Below are 24001 nucleotides of genomic sequence, written 5' to 3' on the forward strand. Positions count from 1 at the left end.
CCGCGCCTTGGCTTGCGAGAGCGCGCACGCAGTGCTTTCTCCTCCCCCTTAAGCTGCTTCCCCATTGGGCCTCGACTTACGAGAGCGCGCAGCGCCGTTACATAACTCAGAAGAGAATGGCAGAGCGAGGATAAAGCATGAGTGCGTGCGCGCACCCAGGGGCATCGTCCGCGCCCCTGTTTGACGTGCGCGCACCCCGCTGGGCGCAGTGAGCTTTACTCTTGTTCGTGAAGAGGGCATTGTCTTTTCAAAATGGCCGCCGGGCCTGTGTGGTTGGAGAACTCACTCTTTATGGTCTTCTAAGTAACTTTGTGTTACTATGTAAATTACACATAATGTGCTTGCCTTCTAATAATAATAATAATAATAAACTTCATTTATTCTCACTGTATTCCATCACTTATGTCCCCCATCTGATACCACAAAAGTTAACTACTGACTCTTCGAAGTAACACTAGATATGGTTACTGGCTCATGTAGCTCAGATGTTACACTAACTTAAGTATGTCCCATTATAACACACTACATAAATAGTAAACCATGCTTACATTCAATTGTCGGGTCATCATACTATTTAATGTGTAATGCTACTAAAATACACAGTGTGGTTATGTTTCCCCAGCATGCTGAACCACAAATTAGCCATCATCTTTAAACTTAGATTGCTGCACAATCTCAGCATATATGGAAAAGATGCAGGATGTCATGCAAACCCAGAAAATTAAATCATATGAACCACAGTAAGCTTACCATAGGTATGTTAAACAAAGGTAGCATCCCATTGCTTCACAATCGTGTAAAAACTTAACTAAATTTTGCTAGCATTTGTTAAATGAGGGTTCACGAACATAATACCCTTTGATCTGAGAGAGTTATATGTAAAACAATGGGAAAACACGCTGAGTAGGAAATTATTTAAACTTGTCAGCAAAAAGAAGGGTTTTTTAAATCTATAACCCTAACCCTAGTTATACGCAATTGTAATTTTTCACTACTGTAATACTAGTCAAAGGTGTGGGTAATACATCAGTATTATCTTGGAGGGAATATGAGAAGTTTTGATGAGCTTGGATAATTACCATGTATAGCATAAACCAGAACCTGCACTTTGTCCAGTTTTAATGGTCATGGTAAGGAGGTTAGATTACCAAATTCTTAATGCAGCTGCATAGTAAATTCTAGCAAAGCCTTGGAAGTCTAATTGCCTGTGATCATCAGCTTCTTGTACTTAAGCAGGGTTTAACCATGGTTAATTTCACCAGTCTTAGCCCAATTTTCTAAGATTAACCACTCTGAACCTTGAACTGCATCATCTGATTGATTTACAAACTTGTGATTTGCTAGTTTGTGGTTTAGCACAGATGTTTTATATGGTAACAATTGCACTTGCTAAAAAGTTAACCAAGTAAATAAAAGTAATAAAGACAAAGATGAAAATAACCTTACAGATATTTGGTTTAGTTTCCTTTTTTAGTTCCAGAGTTAATAGAACTCCACAAACACTTAAAATCATCAAGAAGGGATAATCACATTCATCAGACATTTAATTATTAAATTATTTTAGTACCTATTTGCATTTTCATGTTAATGACTTAGCTATACAGTACATATATCAGCAGCAGCCCAAATCAATCCACTGTAGGATGAAGGCCTCTTCAGTTGCTTTGCAACTGCTTCAATGTGCCACAAGTAATTTCCAGTTAACACTTCAAATGTATATACAGCTTATAACTATGCATAATGTGTCAGCTAGAAGGCCACACCAGGGTTTGTGTGGCACGTGAAAGGTTGCAGTCTAAAAGTGAGTGGGGAAGAACCATTTTATATCTTGGTTTCAGTTTTAAAAAGTGAATTAGGTATCTTAAGAATATACAAAACTTACAGCACCCATTTTACCACTTAAAACCAGTACCCCAAATCCCCAACAAGCAAAAAAATTCCCAGATTTTTTACCCTATCCTCTGTGATGGATGAAGGATGCTGGTGGTCCATTTTTTACAGCTCTTGGCATAGTATTCTGGAGAAATCCAGCATTAGTTTTTTTTAAAAATTTCCTTGATAATTATTGGTTTTGTTTGCATACTTACCTATGATTAACTTAACTATGGTTTATTTCATTTCCTGTCTGCAGAACCAGTCAAACCACTGTGAATCCAAGTTAATAAGGATTCATATAATAAGCTACACCTAAAGCAAAAAAATTAGCATGAGTTACTTTACAGCCCACAGTTGTGCAGTCATTATCTTAATTATGAATTATTGATGTCAATAACAATCTGTTTAGTTATTGTTTTATAAGGAATGTTACTGGAACGTCATTAATAAAAATTAGAAAATAATGCCATGTGTATGTGTTACTGGGAATATTGTGATGTTTACAAATACATAAATATTGGGTATAAATATACATTTATATATTTCAGTGCAAAACAACACAAAATATGGAAAAGAAACAAATTATACACAATGGAAAAATTATAATTTAAGATTCTATACTTGAATACTTCATTCTTGAACATCCTGGATAGTACAGTACTGAATGTACTACTGCTTCCAGAAATGTGTTGTCTTTTGACTCATTGCACTTTAATGTCACAAATCTTAACAATGCAGACTGTGCTGTCAGCCAACAGCTTCTATTTTAGTCTTCCATGTCCATTTTCACTGCACTTCTGAAGATCAGGGAAACATGTCAACCAAAATAAAAATGGCAAAAGAGAAGAATAAAAACATACAAGCCGCTGAGCATCTTTTGTATTTTGGGGATTGAATCTGTATAGCAAAAAAGCCAGTCCTGCTGCTGTACTGTTGAAGTAACTTGTTAGTTTGGTTTTGACTTAACATATTGTATGAACCCAGCCATTCTGGGTTGTAAAACATGCTTTGTGTTTTGTGTGTCGTCACATGAACCTAACTAATTAAGATTACTTACTTAACAATGGACAAGCAAGTCATAGGTTATGTGATATATGAACTAATTTCGTGTGTATAGTGAATAGCATTTTATGTGCATCATTCCAATTTCATCCATTTTCATGTAGTTCAACCACTTTTGGAAGGCCTGAGAAGTTTCCAGGAATTTTATAATACTTAGTTTATGTACAAAAATACAGGCAGTATATAAGTAAATGCACAGCTTAAACTTTCCAGGACAAGTTCAAGCCTCTTTTTTTAATGGAGCCCAATTCGTGGTGATTATATGGATTATATGCTTTCATGCATTCTTGGCAGCAATACAGAAGTGGTCTTCTCAGATTTTTTTTTAAACTTTCCAATTTAGTCTACTATCTTGAGTATTAGCGGTTTCCCATGCATATACTAAGCAGGCCACCCCTTCTTCTGAGCATAGACAAGGTGTGCTCTCTAACTGCTCCTAGGCTGTATCTCCAGGGTGTAGGACTAGTTCATACTTTTCACTAAACAGTACAATGTGGTTTGCTGGCTCTGAATTAACACAATGTGCAAACCCAGCCAACCAAGGCAAGTTCAGGAAACCATGTCTTAGCATGATGCTTGAACTCACTGAGTGAGAACTCTGTACAATTCCAAACTGAGTTTTTTTTTTTCCAGAGGCAAACACCTTAATTACATTATCCCCACCTGGGAAAATAAGGGAGGCATCCCACTCTTTCAGATATTTGGTGGCCATTGGGAAGTCAAGTTGAATGCAATCAGCAAAATTAGTTCCCATGGCAACTTTATAACCTTCAATTTGCCTAACGAATGTGTAAGCTGCAGCTGGTCAACTGACCACTTGACAGACCCTTTCTTACAGTTGCAAAGTTGGAGGAGAACTTACAGCAGTGTTTCTCAAGCTGGCTGGGGAATTCTGGGAGTTGAAGTCCACACATCTTAAAGTTGCCAAGGTTGAGAAACACTGCCTTAGAGTGTATCTAGTCCAAGTCTCTGTTTGCAGTCAGTATTCTGTTTTAGGAAATGGTTTGTTCTGTGATACCAATAGAAGAGAATATCTGTAGCTCAGAGTTGAACTGTGGAGTCCTTGGTGTTCTCTGAGGTTGTTTGTTTGTTTGCAGATGTTTCGTTACCCGATTAGGTAACATCTTCAGTGCTCAGTACTGAAGGTGTTACCTAGTCAGGGAATGAAACGTCTACAAGCAAACACGTCAGAGAACACCAAGGACTCCATTGTTCTGTGATGCCAGTCGTGATAGACTAAGAATAGCTTTCCCTTCAAAAATGCTCAGGTGATCAATAAAGGCATAAAACGCATCCATGGTGAAATCAAAGCAGACATCTATTTAACCAATTTCCTTCAACAGTCAGAAGTTATTTCCCCAAGATATTCCTGTCAAAAATGAAATAAGACTGTTACATAAATCTTCACACTGATTATACAAAAAATTGTTAAAAACTCAGTTTTTATCTCACTTTTCCATCGTAGAAGAATGGGGCCAATACCATAATGAATAAAGGTATCAATAGGGCAATGGAAAACACCTTAAATTATACAAATACTACATACATAGGATGCTTTTTCCAATAGGCATTGTTATGCAACAGTATTTGTCATCTTTCCTTGCCCTTCCATATTACATCCGCAATTCTTCACAACTTCTAGTTAATCCTGAATACTCAGTTTAAATAGGAATAGCTGATAGTCTGTTACAGCAAGAACAGAGCTTTTAAGATTAACATATAAGCAAAAATATTTCATGGACTATGACTGATTTGATCAGCCACACAGTGTATTGCCCTGAAAAAGCATTATACACGCATCTATCAATTACAGATATTGAGGGCAATAGTAAAGGATCAGAGACAAATGTAGCATACGAAGTGCAGAATGAAAACTACCCACAAAAACCCTATCAAAGCAATTCTCAAATATCCTAATGACCACCTCCTACAAACCACTAAGCAACCCTCAAGCATATAGCCAAATTTTGTATTTTTCTACATTTGGGAGGGTGCCTTCAAGTCAGTGTTGATTCCTGGCGACTGCCTGGACAAGTCTCCAGAGTTTACTTGGCAAGATTTCAGCAGTGGTTTGCCATTACCTCCTTCCTAGGGCGAAGAGAGAGGGACTGGCCCAAGGTCACCCAGCTGGCTTTGTGCCTAAGGTGGGACTAGAACTCATGGTCTCTTGGTTTCCAGCCTGATGCCTTAACCACTAGACCAAAGTGGCTCGTTTTCTGCATACTTTCGGAACTATTTGAAACTTCTAAATCTGCATAAACTTTCGGAGCCACAGACAAGATTCTAAGGATATCTCCAATAGCAAATTGGAGACATCTTCAAAGCACTCTGACACTTTCCTTCCATAAGCCCACTCATGTGTTTAGGGATATAAAGAACTTTTGAAGAACTAGCTGGATAAATCTGCTCAGGAGGGTTACAAGCATTCTCTTCCCATTTTTCCAGTCACTTGTATAAAATAAAGATTCAAACTAGAACACTTCTAAAGTTATTTAAATCACATAATGGAGACTTGTGGTTTATCCTGGGTCTGGCCTCTGCAGTAACAAGTGTTGTGGGCTGACCCATCCAATGAGGCAGTGTACCCCCTCCAAATGTGTTTTGTGGTTACATGTCCTGTTTTCAGAAGAAATAAGACGTGCCATGCCTTCAGACAGGATTATAGGGCCCCTAAAATGTCCCCACAATCCCTAATTCCTCCTGAAAGGAAATGGTAGCCCACTCACTTGAGTGGCATAATTATATCATTATTTCATGTTTTCCCCAGCTGCTGCAAAGGAAAAAGTTATCTGTACATTAAAAGATTCCTACCACTCACACCAAGACCTTCATGAAGCAATGACATTTACAAAAGATTATTCCCCCACTTTTCAAATGTTGACTTCTTCTGATATGCATACTTACTGCTTTTCTTCCTTATTGCAAATGAGGTAAAGAAATGTATCCTAAATTTTTCATTGTCAGACATATATATTTTGACTAAACGTCACAATTTTCTATATTGACAACTTTTTCCCATTCTTTTCCCATCATTTTCCAATTCTTGGGCTTCTCTTTCTTCCTGTTGTCATCACTGCTACCAGCCTCCCATTTCTTGGTCTACTGTCAAACCATTTTACTGCACATAAATGAATCTGCTTTATCTGTTCTATCCAAGCATTCTAGAAGTGGGCTTTTAATCAATTTCATAGTAATGCACTCTTAGCTCCTTTCATTAATTACTTTCTCACAATGTTAGGTCCTCCATTAAAAACAAGCGGGGGAGATTCAGGATTTTTTTTTATTCAGGACATAACTAATGTCATAAGATTTGATGAGTCCCAGATTAGTTTTAAAGGAGACTGGATAAAGTCATGGAAGTTGTAGACTATTAATTCTTACTAATCATTATGGTTATTTACTACATCCTTGATTGCTAGGTTTACCTTAAATACCAGCTGCTAGAAAGCAATTGTGGATGAAAGTCCTTGTTTGTGAGCTTTTTGTATGCATCAGACCATTGTGACAGAGAATAAGGGCCCTTCTTATATTTTTTTATTTATCAATCATATTCATATAGCTGCCCATCTCACATAAAAGTGACTCTTTACGGTACTCAGCTGCATGAGGAAGAGCCCTTCTTATATTGTATTTTTATTTATTTATTTATTTATTAATCAATCAATCATATTCATATAGCTGCCCATCTCACATAAAAGTGACTCTTTACGATACTCAGCTGCATGAGGAAAGCCTCCAAACTCTCTACTCTAATAACTCTATAAAATTGCTGGCTTTCCTATGGCAAGGCTTCTGTTCATATTTGGAACATCAACTTCCTTTGGATTAAAGTTATCAAATATGAATGACAAAGTCTTGGATGATATTAGACACTCTTTATAAAACATGTATAGATTGATTCAAATTATTACAAAATATTTTTAGCGTTACATCCACATCGGATTGCTTTCACAGTCAGATGACATGAGAATAAAAACCATCATTAATTTGAAAAAATATTGTGTACAGTAGGTGAAATTCATAACTGCTAGTACAGCTAAACTTCTATTCATGTATACCTGAGTATCACTGCATTCAGCAGAGCTAACATTTAGACATGTGTTGATGATACTGTGTAGGGAAATTTCTCTCTGGAATAAAATGATCCACCTTACAAAAATGAGCAATATGCTGCCTTCCCAGAGTGAAACCATGCATGAGGTCTTACCTAATATAATGAAGTTTGCTACTAATTAAGACTGTAATGAAACATACTCTAATTTTTTTTTTAAGAAAATGATACATTAGTGTAATTCCAGGTTTGCTCAGAAATGAATCCTATTAAGAACCAAGTTGTTCATACCAGGGTATGCAGTGCAACCTTTACCAAAAACCAGATTTATATACTGTCTCATTTTTCCGATGTATCTATTTCAATTTGCCTGAGCTCTCCAAATCATGTACTTTTCACACAGAATCACTATCCAAACAAGAGCTGAAGTGATTAAAATACAAGCATCACTTTTGCACAGCAGCACACTTACAGATCTACCATACAGACACCATTAACATAATTCTGTATTTGATATGTATTTAACATCCTCCTTCGTGGGCCAGCTGAGATTGTTCCCAACTCTTCAAACAGCAGAAGGGAACACAATTCAAAGTGGTTCCCCCAAAACTGAACAGGAAATAATGGCAATTTTTAGCATATATAGTTAAAAAGCAGGATAGTTTCTCCTGAAGATGGAATCAGTGCAGGGCAAGAGCTCTCTGTATGCAACTGAAATTCAGAATACCTTGGAAGAGTGGCAGGAATAAAGTGTAACAATTAATTTCTAATAAGCTTTACAGGCAACTGGTCTAAAATCAAAAAAATCAGGAAGGTTGCAGGCTTTGCGGTCAGTAATTCTTTCCATATGTTCCCCCCCCCCCCCCTTGGTAGCGACGCTCTTAATGTTCTTGATATAGGAAAAATTATCATCCATCGTGATGGAAAAGGTCTCTTTTCAACTCATAGGCAAGTCGTTGAGAAAACTCACACCGCAAGAAATAGATGTTGAGCGTTGAAGTAACTTCGTAACCCGTCAGGCAGTCTGGTAGAGAACCACAAAGGCGGGGAAAGAAACTTGATTTATGGAGTCACATGTACAAAACGATGCGTTTCAATTGAAGCTCGGATCCTCCTCCCCCATGGCCACAGGTGGAAGTGTCAGCCGTGTAGAAAACAATGTCAGAATCCGGGATTTTAGCATTGCTGGGTTAGGGCAGAGTGCTGTCCCCTCGACTAACCAGCTTGAAAGCAAAGAGGTTCCTGCTCAAAACTTCTACCGTGTGAAAAATGCGGGTGTTTTTTTTTTTGAAAGACATGTTTGCATCCATTGGACGGCGCTCGAATGTCTTCTTGCAAGCAGGTACTGTTTTTGGCTTGTGAGAAGACCATTTGGATAACCTGTTCTTTGCTGCAGCCTGAAGGAGGGTTTGTAAACTGGATGGAATGGAAAAGGATCCTCTGCATTAAAAATGGGGTTCGGGGTAGTACTGCCGTTTAACTCTCTCAGCTCCAATTTCCACAACCATACACTGACCTGAGACTGAAAGATAGGAGTAGCAATAGTTCCCATTTCTTGCTATTTTTGCTGGAGTTGGGAGTCACGCAACGACACAATCTAATGTCGCGTCATTGTTTTCCAAAATATATTTACATTAATTGCCTGGTGGAGGGCAGAGAGAGGAGTTCAGAAGGGTATATAGTAGACTTAAGGCTTCTCGGGTCCCTATTATTTATTTATTTCCTTATTTATCCGAGCCATGAACGTTTGGAAAAAGGACATCCACTAAAATTAAAGACAGAATGCCTCTTAAGACATCCACCAGAACCTTGCTTTCTGCATTAAATCCATCGTTTTCACATAAAGTCGTTTTTTTCATTCCGCAGCTTGTTGCTTGATTTTCTTGCCGGGATTGTTGTAAAGACTTTGGCAGCAAGAAACCTTGGCCCAGGTCGTAGAATAAATCATTGAGAGATGGACCTCTGGAGCTCAATTGCCCGCGATCGGTGTATGGGAAAGATGAGCAGACCGACGCTCGAACTTCAACAGGCGGGCGGGCGATTCTACATTTCCTATCTCTAGCGTCCGAGAAGGGGAAATGGGGTCCTTCTGCTCGGGCGCTCGCGGGACCTGCAAAGCCTGGCGATTGGCTGGGCAGCCGCCGCCGCAGCGCGTCAGAGGAGAAGAAGAAACTGCGGGCGGCCGGAACGCGGGCTCTTCTAGCCGGACGACATGGAGGAGTTGGATGTCGAGCCGTCGGTCACGGTGCGTTCCCGGGCCCTTCCGTGTCGGGGCTGGCGCACAGCGCCGAGGGAATCGTCGTAGAGGAGGGCCGGGGGAGAATTGCAGGCGGCAGGAAAGCGCCCTCAACCGTCGGAAGGGAAGGCTTCCCTTGGGGCCGTTTCCCCATTAGGGACTGAAAGCCACTGCATGGCCTCCCCCGTGAAGGGATATAAGGCCTGTTCTTAGCACTGTTGTTTTTGGCACAGTGGCGGGTGGATAATCCTAGGAGGTGCTGTAGATATGTAATGTCAGGCAGAACCGCATGGTTAAAGATCACCTTTTGGAAAAGCGGAGCTGATAAGCATAGGGAACCTTGAAGGGCCAGAAGGAAGAAGTCTGAACTGCTATTCTTCCATTTTTTTTCTTTAAAGGGGGTTGTGGTTGTCTACATTGTAAGCTGTGAAGACATGTAAAGGTTGTTAAGTTTTTAATACATGGGATATTAAGTGCAAGCAGTTTTTAAGTATATGAATTATTTCAGTGATACCATGTATGGATGTTTATGTATGGTAGAGATTATTCTGTTGTAGCCCATATGTGATGGCATCAGTGTTACATAAAAACCTAGCTTCAAGAGGATAAAGGTGGGGTAGAATAAAAATGAGATGGTATTAACCTTTGAGTGACAGACTGTGCCTAAACAAGGTTTTAGTTTTACACAGAAAGCTCACTGATAGCTAAGTAGCAACCTTTAAGCTATGGATAAATGTAAATGTGGCTCATGCTCTGTGGAATTGATAAAAACTGTTTATGTGTATGGTATCGTTATCAAATTTCTTAGGTATAGGTACAAACCTGCAGTTTGCAGTGTATGTGCAAGTGTCAGAATAATTTAGCAGGCCAAATATCTGGATGAAATTTCTTGACACAGCTCTACTCAAGTTGTGGGATGTTCCTCTGAAGAAGGTTATTCTTTTCCAGATTTTGAATGGCAAATGTTGATGGAGGGTGGGATTTTCAGGATCCAAACAAACTCCAGCATGGAAGAACCTTTTTGTGTACCAGTTTTTTCTTTATTTTTGAGATGTCAAATTCTAAAAAGTCTTAGTTTTGCTTCCAGTTATGCAAGGCTAATAACGTACTTGGTTTATGTAACTGTAATTAAATTCACCCCCTTAGAGTTAAGCAAGAGCCTTTATTATGCTTAGGCAGAATATTGTTCTCCACATCCTCTTCTCCCTTGGAATTCTGTGTAAACATGATCACTCAAAGTCTGATATTCCTCCATCTTTGGTGGAGAATTCCCTTCTTCCAGAAATTCTTTGGTGGTTTTTGGTCTAATCCAGAATCTGCAGATCTTTAGCAGCCAAAGCTGCCTGAAACAAATTTAGCTTTTCAGACATAATCTTCTTCATTTCTCTAAAACTCTAATGACAACCGTTGCTTTCCTGCCAACTCATTAGCCTGTTTCTACTTTCTGCCCCTGCTTTCCATGACAAACTCTGTGTGTGAGAGAGAAACACTGACCTGTTTCATTCCCTATTTTCCCCGATTTGTCATTTGTGGTGCTTACCACATATAGGCAGGCATAGCTTGTCTTTCTGGGAGATCATGTGGATGGCAGACCATGTTTACCTGTTCCTTTCTGTCACAGCACTATATATAATTTCAGTTGTACTTATTGCTTTTATGTTTGTTGATGACTTAAAACGCTTTTGATTTCAGCAATATTAACATGATTGTCCAATTCTTTCTGCTTTTTTCAAATTAAACAGCTGATTCCAGGAGTGAACTCTGACCAGAAACAGTTATGCTTTACATGGGGACCCACAGAGATGTTGGTGTGTGAAACATTGTTTAGGCCGACAGGTTGGCAATGTCTTTTATTAAATGTAGTGAGAGTTGTTTTGCTCGTTTGTTTAATATGCTCATAATGAATAAACCAAAGCAAGTTATTGTAATAGGTTAGCTGTTGAAACTGGTTCAGCTCCCCTTTTCTCAGCTTTGAGCAAACTGATATCAGTGGCCTCTTTTTGATAACCTTTCTTCTGCTAACTACATTCCTTTCTTCAATCTTTTCCCTAACCCTAGCTCTTTTGTCTTTGAAAGGAAATAAATATTAGAAAAATAAAATGGGCACCTTATTACAAAAGTGATTGCTAAAGCATAGGAACCAAAAAGATTGCCAAAAGTTATCAAATTATTGATAAATCATATAACCAAAGTATTCTAGTGATTATATGATATTTGTACTAAGGACGCCCCTTCTCTTTTCCTTATTTCCATCCAGGTCTGTTTTCTCTGCCATATTTCTTTCTGTTTTCTGTTTCTTGCATTGTTACTTAATTTTAAATGTTTTTACAGTTTGTAAAATGCTCAGAGTTGCTGGGAGCCAGATGGTATACTAATTAATATCAGTAATAAATAACAATATTAATTATTTACTATTGTTAATTAATATCAATAATATTAATTCATATGTTTTTGGTCCTTATTGAGAGCCAGTTTGGTCTAGTGGCTAAGGCACCAGGCTAAAAACCAGGAGACTGTAAGTTCTGGTCCCACCTTAGGCCTGAAAGCCAGCTGGGTGACTTTGGGCCAGTCACACTCTCTCTCAGCCCAACTCATCTCACAGGGTTGTTGTTGTGGGAAAATAGGAGGAGGAAGGAGTATTAGGTATGTTCGCCGCCTTGAGTTATTTATAAAAAATAATAAAAGGGGGGGAAAAATTAAAAAACCCATCATAATAGTAAATCCTGAGATTACTGACAATGGAAGACCATCTATTTCTAGGTCTTCCTTTTCTCTCTGATTTTACTTTAAACAACTTCTCTTCCATAACTGCCTCTGAATACTCTTATACCACTGAATCAGAAACAGTCTAAAATAGAGACAGTATTACTGGCAGCAAATGGTAGTTTATGCCTCAGAATAGTTCAACTCTGACACTTAACTGTCTGTGGTGGTGTGGAGGCTTGCTTGGTGAGGAAGCAACCCCCCACTTCCATCAGATTGTGAGGCTCATATGGAACTGCTACAGCTTTTTGTATCTTGTCAACTGTGGGTGCTAAGAAGCCATGGCCCATCCCAAATTCTATGGGGGCATCAATTTTCTGGAGAGGAGAGAGTCCAAGAGAACTCTTGTCTGTGCATGTAACCATGGATAGCTTTTGAAGGAGTCAAATGAACTTTGCAAAGGACATTACTGCTTTACACACAAGAGAGGTTTTAAGGTGCCTTGCAAAGCCCCACTTTCAAAAGTTTTGCACAGCCCTAGGAATATGTGGCTAAGAAAGAATTGTGAAATTGTCATTAAGTGATTGCAATAATTATTGTTTATGTTTGTTTAGATTGTATTCATTTTTGTATAGTTATGTAAATGGAGTTTGCATTCATCTGTTGCCTCAGAAGAAGTTGCTAACTGGACTTCTTGAGGTCTTGATAGGTGGCACATTAATGTATATTCATTTTTGTGCAATTGAGTTCAAAAGCAAAAGATTGGAAAAGCTCCAGGTCCAGACGGTGTGACTACCTCGTGTCTGAAAGTCTGTGCAGAACAACTGGCCCCCGTTTTCACGCATATTTTTAACAAATCACTGAAGACGGGCTATGTTCCTTCTTGTTTTAAGAGTTCTACAATCATCCCAGTTCCTAAGAAATCCCCCATTAGTGAGTTGAATGACTACAGACCGGTTGCATTGACATCTGTGGTCATGAAGACCTTTGGCTCATGTTGGCTCACTTGAAAGCCATCACAGATCCCCTGTTAGATCCACTGCAGTTTGCCTATCGGGGGAACAGGTCAGTGGATGATGCTGTTAATATGGCCCTTCACTATATTCTGCAACATCTTGAACTTTCGGGGTCTTATGCACGAGTTCTTTTTGTGGACTTCAGTTCAGCATTTAACACTATTGTACCAGAAATTCTGTACAACAAACTGATCCAGCTTACTGTGCCTGTGCATACTTGTAGGTGGATTATTAGTTTTCTAACAGGCAGAAAACAACATGTGAGGTTAGGCAAAATTATTTCCAGTACTCGGTTAATCAGTACTGGTGCCCCTCAGGGATGTGTGCTTTCTCCACTGCTTTTTTCCCTTTATACCAATGACTGCATTTCAAAGGACTCTTCTGTTAAAATTTTGAAATATGCAGATGATACAACTGTCATTGGTTTAATTCAAAATGGAAATGAGTCAGCGTATAGACGGGAGGTTCAACAGCTGGTCTTGTGGTGTGGTAGTAATAACCTAAATCTGAATACACTTAAGACCGTGGAGATGATTGTGGACTTTAGGAAGAATCCTTCTCCTATTCCTCCCCTTACTATACTTAATAGTCTAGTATCAGTGGTAGAGTCCTTCAGGTTCCTGGGCTCTATACTTTCCCAGGACCTGAAATGGACGTATAACATTACAGCCATTATTAAAAAGGCACAGCAAAGGATGTTTTTCCTGCGGCAACTTAGGAAGTTTAAATTATCCCAGGAGCTCTTGGTGCAGTTTTATAGGGGAATCATTGAGTCTGTTATCTGCTCCTCTATAACTGTCTGGTTTGGTTCTGCAACCAAACAGGACAGACTCAGACTCCAACGAATAGTTAAGTCTGCAGAAAGGATCCTTGCAATCCATCTGCCTTCTGTAGAAGAACTATATACTGTGAGGGTCAAAAGGAGGGCAGAGAGGATATCTGCAGACTCTTCTCATCCTGGGTACAATCTGTTCCAACTTCTTCCTTCAGGACGGCGCCATAGAGCTCCTTATGTTAAAACATCCAGACATCAGAATAGTTTTTTCCCTCGTGCCATTGCTTTGCTGAATACCATGTGATCTTTTTTTTGCTCTTATCCAAACGCACCGTTGATTTTGCTGTTATCACCGAAGATAAATTCCTTGTGTATGTTTTATACTTGGCCATTAAAGTATTGGTATTGGTATTGGTACCAAAATGCAGCCCCTAACGTCATAATACAGTGGAACCTCGGTTTACGAACTTAATTCGTTCCATGACTCTGGTCGCACCCCGAATTGGTCGCAACCCGAAGGAAATTTCCCCATAAGGTTCAATGTAATTACCGTTAATCCATTCTGGCGTGGAGGACAGGGAGGCGGCTATTGCTTGGAGGGAGACTCCCCCTCCCTATGACCACGTGTTGGGGCGGAAAATGGCCACGGACCACGTGTCGGGGCGAGAAAATGGCTGCGGACCACGTGTCGGGGCGGAAAAATGGCTGCGGACCACGTGTCGGGGTGGAAAATGGCCACGGACCATGTGTCAGGGGCGGGAAAATGGCCACGGACCGTGTCACGGGAGGGCAAATGGCCGCGTATCCTGTTCGTACCCCGAGGCGGAGTTCGCAAACCGAGGTAAATTTTTGCGGCCGGAGCTGGTCGTAACCCGAAAAGTTCGTTAACAGAGGCGTTCGTAACCCGAGGTACCACTGTACTTAGGTCTCTTTATGCAGTACTCAGATTTTATCTCAAAGGCCTGCATGGTTTAATATCAGGGCTCTAAATCTTTTGAATTTTTGTTTCTGTTTTATTTATATGTGGAATATGTTGTATATTTGTTGTAATATGAGTTTTCTAGAATAATATATTTAATAACAATGCTGCAAGTTTATTTTATTTGGTTATTTATATATTATGAATATATGCCACCAAATTTGACAAAAATGATTTCGATGGCTTACAATATTATAAAAACAGTAAAAAAATGTAAACATCAGTAAGAACATAGCTATGAAGCTGTAAATGTAATGATGACCATTTATTCCTTAAAGGCCCTACAGAACATCTCCCTCTAACAGAGACAAGCCAGCAATGAGGGTACCAACCTAATCTCTATACTTCGATATAGTATTTTTTCTCATTTTTGCTTTGACATATAAAATCATCTGTTTGCAACATATTTAGAATTCCAATTTTAAATAATAATGCTTAGTGCATGTTTAAAATAGAAACTTCTATGTCATTTGTTTCAGAGGCTGAAGAGAAGAGTCCAGGCTGTCCCTTTGTCTATGTGGTACGCAAAGATCAAGATGTCTATTCTCAGACTTTGCGGAAGCTTTTCAATGAATCACATGGGATCTTTGTTGGACTCCAGAAGGATGAGAAAGAAAAGGCTGGGAAGTCAAGAACTGCACAGTAATTGATTTAAAGTTTTTGTTGCTTTTTAAAAAATCTTCTGTAGTGCTTTTTGTTTTTTGGTGCATACAGTGGTGCTTAAAAGTTTGCGAATACTTTTGAATTTTCAGTATTTTTGCATCAATGTGACCTAAAACGTGATCTGTTCTCCACACAGGTCCTAAAACTAGTTAAAGCAAACCCAATTAAACGTATGAGTCAAAAACATTATACTTGTTCATTTATTTATTGAGGAAATTTATCCAAAACTACACATTTGTGTGTGGCAAAAATATGTGAATCTTTGCTTTCTGTAACTGGTATGCCTTTGGGCAGCAATAACTCCAACTAAATATTTCCAATAACTGTAGATCAGTTCTGCATATTGGCTTGGAAGAATTTTAACCCAGATCAAGTTTTATGTCACATTTATATAGAAATATTGAAATTTCAAAAGGGTTTTAAGCCCCACTGTATGTAATTATTTGCTGGCATAAAACACGTGAAGTGCTCATATAGTGTTTCAGAATACAGGTAGTGCTCAACTTACAACAGCAATTGGGACTGGAATCTCCACTGCTAAGTGATGTCATAAAGCATGACTGCATCACTTAGTGATGTCAGTCCCTGCAGTCCCAGTTGTTGTTAACCTCCTGCCAGCTTCCCACAACCAAGTCAGTGGGGAAGCCGGCAGGAAGTTGCAAGTCCTAGGCAGCTTGCAAGCAGGCTGGCAGGCATTTAAGAGGCTGCTGCCAGGTGGGGGAAGGTGCAAGGGAGGCATGGCGAAGGTCAGGGAGGGTGCACAGGGCTGCATGAAGGTGTGAGGGAGATACAGCAAGGGTTGGGGAGGGTGTGCATAGGGGTGTGTGAGGGTGTGAGGGAGGCCAAGCTTGGGAAGGGTGTGCAGGGTGCACAAGGATGCAAGGGAGGCCAAGCTCAGGGAGGCACAGCAAGTGTTAGGGAGGGTGCACAGGTGTGTGTGAGCATTGGGGAAGGTGCACCAGAGGGTGCAAAGGAGGTGAGGCTTGGGGAGGGTGTGCAGGTGGGGGAGACTTACCCCAGTGACTTGTGACCTTCCCTGCTGGCTTCCCCATTGACTTTCTGGGGAAGCCAGCAGGGAAGGTCACAAATGGCGATCTTGTGATTGTGGGGTGCTGCAACCAGTCCTAAGTGCACACAGGTTGCAAAGTGCCCAGATCACAATCATATGACCGGAGGGGTGCTGAGATGGCTGGAACTCTGAGGATCGGTTGTAACCACCATTCATTCAGCACCATTGTAACTTCAAACAGTTGCTGAATGAATGGTTGTAAGTTGAGGACTATCTGTACAATTGTAGCAACTGATATTAAAATCACTTACTTGTACTGAAGAATCTGATATTTGTCAAGGAGTTGGCATGATGCTTAAAACAAAACTAATCAGACTATTCTTTTTTGGCTAGATTGGTTAGAGTAAGCAAAAACTATCGATCGGTTATAAGAGCATGCATGGAAGATTCACATCAGATGGCGAGTAAGTTGTTCTACTTTATAAATGGAAGCCTCTGAAACTCAGTCTACAACAGACTGTTTTAAAACAAACCTGAATGGCTCTTAGGTTGAACTGTTATCTGCAAAACTGCTGTATGAAAGTTGGCTGTTTGTAGATTTGGTTCCAAGAACGGTCAGCCAATCCACCCACTGAGATTTATGTAATTACAGTGATGATTGCTTAGACATAAGATGAAAAATTATAGTGTTTTGAATGTAGCTAATAAAAATAGTAAATGAACAATGTACAGATCTTTCTCCAGTGCACAGATCTGGAATGAACAACAGTTTTGGCTTGGCAAAGTTGGATGATGATGATGATGATGATGATGATGATGTAGAAATACTGATTTCTGTATTTTTCTTTCATTAGTTTCTGCACGGGATCCTGTAATGCACATGCACTACAGTACTCAGGTAACCTATATATTTTTGATATTAGAGAATAACTTACTACTGGCATCTTCCATTATTTTAGTATTGGTGCAGCCCAATGAATTTGTTTTTTGGGCTCTGTAAGAATATTTGTCTGAAATGGTTGCACCTACTATAGCAGCCATAACCCAGCAATCTACTTAGAAAGAATTAAATAGTGCTAGTTCAAGGATTTGTCTACTTCATTACTCCTTAATTGCACTTCTAAATTTATATCAGCTCTGTTATATTGTCCAACAATATTTAATCCAGGATCTTTGTAACAGTCCAAAAATACTTCTGGGTGCTTGTAGATTCCACTGATGTGTCTTTTATAATATCATGAAACAATTTTGAAAATTGAATGTCTGGGGTCTAGCTATAAATGCTAACATAACTTTGGATAACAAGTCAGTAGTGTTTATATTCCAAAGATAATGGAGAAATAGTAGAACATGGTACTGTAATGGCTTAATTATTTCCCAAATTATTATTTCTCTGAATTCTGTCTCCAAGTTATTTGCCTACTTGTGGGTTTGTGCATACATGTATATGCTAGTCTGTATTCACTCTTTTCAAAATGCTTCTGCTGTCCTGTGGGAGTGACTATATTTCTTGTGGGTGATTTTGGAGCAGTGACAATGAAGTCCAACTCTTATTCCTGACGTTAATTTCACTAGGAAAAGCAGCTATTTGCCTTATAGATGTGTTTCTGCCATTGATTTCAACTCTGAAGTAACTGGACTCAAGGAAATTTTGTAGGAAAGACAGATACTGTTCTTATTGCTAGCAGAAAAAACAGTTGCTTTTGGCTAGTCATAAATATGACCCTAAATTGTGAGGTAAGAATTATGATATATTCTGTGAGGCAGATTCAAGCATGTTTTACCCAGAAGTCATCTGAATTCTATTTATTTAAAACATTTTGTGATCTTAAAAGATTTTGATTTTGGAAACAGAGAATATATTAGGGAAAGAAATAATATTATTTTCTATTATTTTGGTACTACCGTTATGGTATGGTATGTGCCATTTTCAAAGATTCATAGATTTGAATGCTCTCAGCTGATTCCATTTCTCACTTGAGAGGGATGGGGATTTTGCTTAACATAATGCTGAGTTTCAAAACCATTTCCAAAGAAGATAATTTTCTGCTCCAAGTTATAGAAATACTCATCAGAATGAGGAGATTGAACATTGAGTTGAATGTTGAGTCCAGCTAGTATTTTTGGGGTGGGGTGGGGTGGGGTGGGGTGGGGGGACTCCTGGCGACATTATTGACTCCTGGTGACTGCCTGGACTAGTCCCTGCAGTTTCCTTGGCCATATTTTGGAAGTGGTTTGCCATTGCCTCCTTCCTAGGACTGAGTGAGAATGACTGGCCCAAGGTCGCCCAGCTGGCTTTGAGCCTAAGGTGGGCTAAAACGTACAGTCTTCTGGTTTCTAGCCCAGTGCCTTAACCATTACACCAAATTGGCTCTCCAGCTAGTAAATAATAGAATCCAAAAGACTTATTTTAAAAAAATCCTGTTTATCCACAGCAAATTCAGTTTAAGTAGTGTTCATCTTCTTGATTGTTGTAATTCATGCTAGGAAGGGTTCAAGGTTAAAGCATTATAATGGATATCTCTAGTAAATTGATGTTTATCTTTCTTAGGTCTCCGTTTTGTCTGCAATGGAGTTGATCTGGAACCTGTGTGAAATCATGTTTATTGAAGCTGCTCCAGGTGAATGCTGAATTATAGTGAAATCAAAGTTACTTTTGTGTTATTCGCATGTTCTCTCAGAAATACATATGCTGCCTTCCTAATTGGGTATCTTTATAGTTTCTTTCTGAACTGAGGAAGAAATACCCTCTGTGTTTTTCCTGACTTCTCATTTCTCATACTGAAGGCAATTTTTTTCCTGTATTGCTCAAGGATCAAACTGTTGGCAACAGTTATGAAGACAGGGCTGTTGCTGCTGACGGAGCACACTGTTGCTGGGGTGTGGGCATGATTAATCTCTGGTGCTTGCTCTTCACTCTGGCTGGTGGCCTAGCGCAACAAAATCGTCTGGTTTGTGCTGTGAGAACTGGAAGTTTGCAGTGTGCCGCAAAGAGGAGGCAGGATGGAGTGGACTGTTGGTTGGCTGAGTCCAGGTTGCTGAAGCTCACAGGCCTGCCTTTCTGGGTCTGGTCCTTGCCACTGAAAACTGAGGAGTTGGACCCACCGCCATGCAAGAGAGAAAGGATGGGGGGGCAGTACTGCATATTGTTTTCTGGGAACACTAGTCCCAGGGGGCTTTCATCTTGAACCAGTTCCTGTCACTTTCTGATTCGGCAGCTAGTTCTTAGATACCCTAGATTGTGGCTGTCAGATAAGTCGGTACAGTATCACCATATGCCTGTCCTACCAGATCCAACAGAGACGGTATGATGTGGGTTCCGTCGCCTAGGGAGCTACATTTGGCAGGCCCCAGGTGGTGGGCCTTTTCTGCTGTGGCGCCTGCACGGTGGAATCAACCTCCCCCCTGAGGTGAGGTTGGCCTCCTCATTGTTGAGCTTCCGGAGGTCCCTTAAGACTTGGTTATGCCAGCAGGCCTGGGGACCCCAGGGGATGGGGGAGTTAGTGAGGTGGCTCCCTTATTTTTAACTTCCTTTTATTCTCTGTTTTTTGTTTAATATATTTTAATGTATTCTACTGTTTTTAGCTTTGTTGTACGCTGCCCAGAGTCGCCTGTGGTGAGATGGGCGGCTATATAAATTGATTTAATTAATTAATAAATAAATACCATACGATCATATTTACATCTTCTTGATATGATATGATATGATATGATATGATATCCTCTCTGTAGGAAATAACATTTGTGATGTTGCCTGCAGTGAACCAGCGTGAAGCATATGGAAACGGGATTACATCTTCTAAGAATAGTAGCTCAGACAGTTCTGTTAGTTCATAGGCATATATCTTTATTTTTTTCAGCGGGTCTGCTGTTATGTCACCTGCTTGATTGGGTCCGTCTTCATGTGTGTGAAGTAGACAATATGGTTTGCGAAGTTCTGAGGAATGAGAGTCCAGCAAAACATGAAAATTTCTGGAATGTGGTAAGGAATGTTCTTATCCAGGAAGCATTAGTGTCTGGTTGCTGTGCTTCATTTTTGCTTGGAAAGCTGTTTAATTGAATCCAATTTAAAGTGTGAGATTTTTTTCAATTTATTACACTGAATCAAGGATGACAGAAAGCCTTATTGGTTTGAGCCATCTATAAACGTGAAGTAGTTGTGCAAGAAACTCTGCTATCAAAGAAGGATAAAAGACTGACTGTAAGGCTGCAGCATGTAACTTTGCATTTACAATTTATGCAGACCTAGTGGAGCTTGGTGTATTAGTGCTTAGCTCTGTGTAGTAACAATGTGCAATTTTGTGGGGAACAGGAAGAATGGCCTTTCAGCCATCACATTTACTTCCATCAGAACACTTTTATGATTAATGCTGTTGTCTTACTTAAATTGCAGCTTTATATCTCTTTTATGCCATGGTATGTGTCACTGTAACCACACATGTATGGTTTGGATGTTAGTATTAATATGTAAAATCCTTCTTATATTTTTCAGGTAACTATTTTTGTGCTTCAGGGTAGGATGGATGAGGCTCGGCAATTACTTTCTAAGGAAGCTAGTGCCAATCCCACTTCATTGCACATGTGCAAAGTTTTAGATGAGCTGATGAAGAAGATGCCTGTTCTCAGTGTACGTTGTCTGCAGTTTTCTCCTGTAATGCTACCTGGATGATCTGATGTAGTAAAAGAAATATTTTTAAAAACATATGAAGCTTGCTTTGAGTCTGATCATTGGTTTGTATTACTCAGTTTTCAGTACAGTGGTACCTCGGGATACGAACTTAATCCGTTCCGTGACTCTGGGCGTATCCAGAGTTGGTCGTAACCCGAAGGAAATTTCCCCATAGGGTTCAATGTAAATCCGGTTAATCCGTTCCGCCCTCTGAATTTGGTCGCACCCCGAGGCAAATTTCCCCATAGGGTTCAATGTAAATCCGGTTAATCCGTTCCGCCCTCCGCCCGAATTTGGTCGCAACCCGAGGCAATTTCCCATAAGGTTCAATGTAATTACCGTTAATCCGTTCTGGCATCCACGGACCACACGGAAAGCGGCCGGGCGCGGCGTGGTGCGGCGCGAAAATGGCCGGGTGCAGCGCGGCGCGGCGTGAAAACGGCCCGGCGCGGCGCGAAAACGGCCCGGCGCGAAAACGGCCCGGCGCGGCGCGAAAACGGCCGCGGACCACGCGGCAGGGCCGGAAAAACAGCCGCGGACCACGTGGCACGGGCGGAAAATGGCCGCGGACCACGTGGCACGGGCGGAAAATGGCTCGTACCCCGAGGTGGAGTTCACAAACCGAGGTAAAATTTTGGGGCCAGAGCTGGTCGTAACCCGAAAAATTCGCAAGCAGAGGCGTTCGTATCCCGAGGTATCACTGTACTCTGTTTTGCCTGGCAGAAGGTCTCCAGGAGAGATCTTCCTATGTGGATTAGTCAATTTTTTCATACTACCATGAAGTTAAGTGTCTTTTGTATCAGCAAAATATGGTTATAAAATAATTGATAGTGCATTAAGAAGAATGCTATTTCTATACTTCAGCTGTAGTCCTGAATCAATATATTTGGAATGAATTTCCATTTAAGTAGTGACAATTAATTTCCTGTAAGTTAAAAAGAGATACTTGTCACCAGCATGTTATCCTGCTATAGAAATATCTGACACAGCATGCATTCTTTCAAGTTCCAATTTAAATATCCCTTTCCTTGGATAAACTTTATTTATCTAATTTTTATTCTGCTGCTCTCAACCACAAATCTCTTGAATCTTTGATTTTCTGCCTTTCATTGAGTAAATCAAGCACGGAAGCTGTTTTTGTTTTTATGGAAAGTTAGTAAAAAAAACACTGCAATAAGGATTTCAGAAACCTTTTCAATATGTATCCCTTTGCAGCCTGGCAATAACCAGACTTTGACAGAGATGGAATTGAAATGGCAGCACTGGCATGAGGAATGTCAGAGGTTTTTGAAAGATGGAACATTTGCTTCTAATCCTCACATGGAAGTCCTCTGTAAGGTGTGTATAGAGTCTAAGAATGAGATTGCCTGGTGAGCCAATGATGGGATTTGGGATATAATTATTTATGCATGCAATTTAGCTGCTACCTCTTCAATCCAAGTGGACTCTAGGTGGTGTAGAAATACTAAAAGTAAAAACAAATAATAATAGCAGTAATAATACAGAATTCAAGATAAAAGTTAGCACTAATGGCTCCACATTAATGAATTACTGATGGCTTTCTGGAACAGCCAAGTTTTTATAAGCTTCCAGAAGGCCATGAAATTGGGAGCCATCCTTGCTTCAGAGGCCAAGCTGTTCCATAGGAAGGCGCTTCCACAGAGTACACCCGATGTCATGCTCCCTTATGCTGCCTCACTAGATAAGAGGAATCCTAGGCCCCAAGCCATGTAGAGCTTCAAAGGTAAGTACCAGGGCTTTGAATTGCACTTGGAAACATACTGGCAACTGTTGCAAATCCTATAGCAGTAGTATAACAGGACTTAAAGGTAGTCCTTGCTTAACAACCCTAATTAGGTCTAGAATTTCCATCACTAAGCAAAACATCATGTGACTGCACCACTTAGTGACGGCAGTTCCGGCAGTCCAAGTTGCGGTCATTAGGTGAGGACCATGCAATTGTTAGGTAAGAACCTCACACTTCTGCCCTGCGCAAACTGCCTCTGCTTCAACTCCCCCCAACCGCCTGTTTCCCCCCAGTTTTGCCCTTTTGGCTGCCCTACACACCACTGCCTATCCCTGCTGCCTCCCCCCCCCCCATTGCCCCTAGCTGACTTCCCGCTGCTGGCAATTCAGGCACTGGGCGAGGGCACAGCCCTGGGATGCATGCAGCAAAGCCTTGTCTGCCGAAGGGAGCTTGCTAGGCCCAGCCACGGAGGAGGCAGGGTGGTGGTGCAGGCGGAGGAGACTTGTCTTCCAGTGCAAGAAGCAATAGCCTGCAGGCTGTGGAGAGCACAGTGGGATGGCAAGATGTGGGTGCTCTGTTGCTAGGCAAGGCAGGAGAGGTGCCAGCAGCTCCCTGGGTGAAGGTGTCAGCTGTGCAGGAGGTGCTGTTCAGGATGGCGGTGGAAATGGAGGGACGGGCTTCCCAGAAGCTCAGCAGGTAGGCTCTGTTGGTGTTGGGCTTGCCTCCACCCTGTGCTGTGCCTCTATCGCTCCTCGCACCAGTGGCGGAAGATGGGGCTCCTCTGCTTGTACTGCCGTCCTACTTCCTCCGCCAGTTCCATCCCGGTGCCTCTCCCTACCTGGGTCCCAGCTGAGCTCCCTTCGGCAGATGAGGCTCCACCGTCCTGCCCTGTTTGCTGTGCGCATCCCAGGGCCGCTCCCTTGCCCAGCGGCTGAATCCCAGGCCAGCAGCAGGAGGAAGAAGACAGCAAAGGTCAGCTGGAGGTGGCAGCAGTGGTGGAGGGCAGCAGAAGTTCTGGTGTACAGCAACTTACCTTACAGAAGGTTTTTAATTTCCAAGTAGATTGTTAATAAGTAATTTTCAAAGTTAATTAAAAGAGGAAGTGAAAGCAAATCTAGTATCTTTTTGGAGGCTCCGAACTTGGGCTTGGGCTCGGTGTTTCCCATGTTTCCCATGACTCGCAGAGCTCTTAACCCATTGCAGTCTCTTCACAGGG

At 40.8% G+C, this 24001-nt stretch overlaps 1 protein-coding gene across 1 annotated transcript in view; it reads left to right on the forward strand.

The window, feature by feature from the left end:
• The first annotated feature begins 8108 nt into the window (after positions 1-8108).
• NUP85 (nucleoporin 85) overlaps positions 8109-24001 on the forward strand; it is a 28024-nt gene continuing 12131 nt past the window's right edge. The window contains exons 1-10 of the mRNA XM_088133318.1: positions 8109-8330; positions 8855-9233; positions 10967-11060; positions 15177-15339; positions 16763-16833; positions 17224-17267; positions 18921-18990; positions 20230-20351; positions 20862-20996; positions 22254-22376. Coding sequence (XP_087989444.1) covers positions 9201-9233; positions 10967-11060; positions 15177-15339; positions 16763-16833; positions 17224-17267; positions 18921-18990; positions 20230-20351; positions 20862-20996; positions 22254-22376 — 855 coding nt within the window. The 5' untranslated portion in view covers positions 8109-8330; positions 8855-9200. The remainder of the gene's footprint in view (positions 8331-8854; positions 9234-10966; positions 11061-15176; positions 15340-16762; positions 16834-17223; positions 17268-18920; positions 18991-20229; positions 20352-20861; positions 20997-22253; positions 22377-24001) is intronic.

This window comes from Python bivittatus, unplaced genomic scaffold (assembly GCF_059951505.1).
Source record: "Python bivittatus isolate LINGU-HERP-01145 unplaced genomic scaffold, Pbiv_v1 ctg000080_np1212, whole genome shotgun sequence".
NCBI classification, from domain to species: domain Eukaryota; kingdom Metazoa; phylum Chordata; class Lepidosauria; order Squamata; family Pythonidae; genus Python; species Python bivittatus.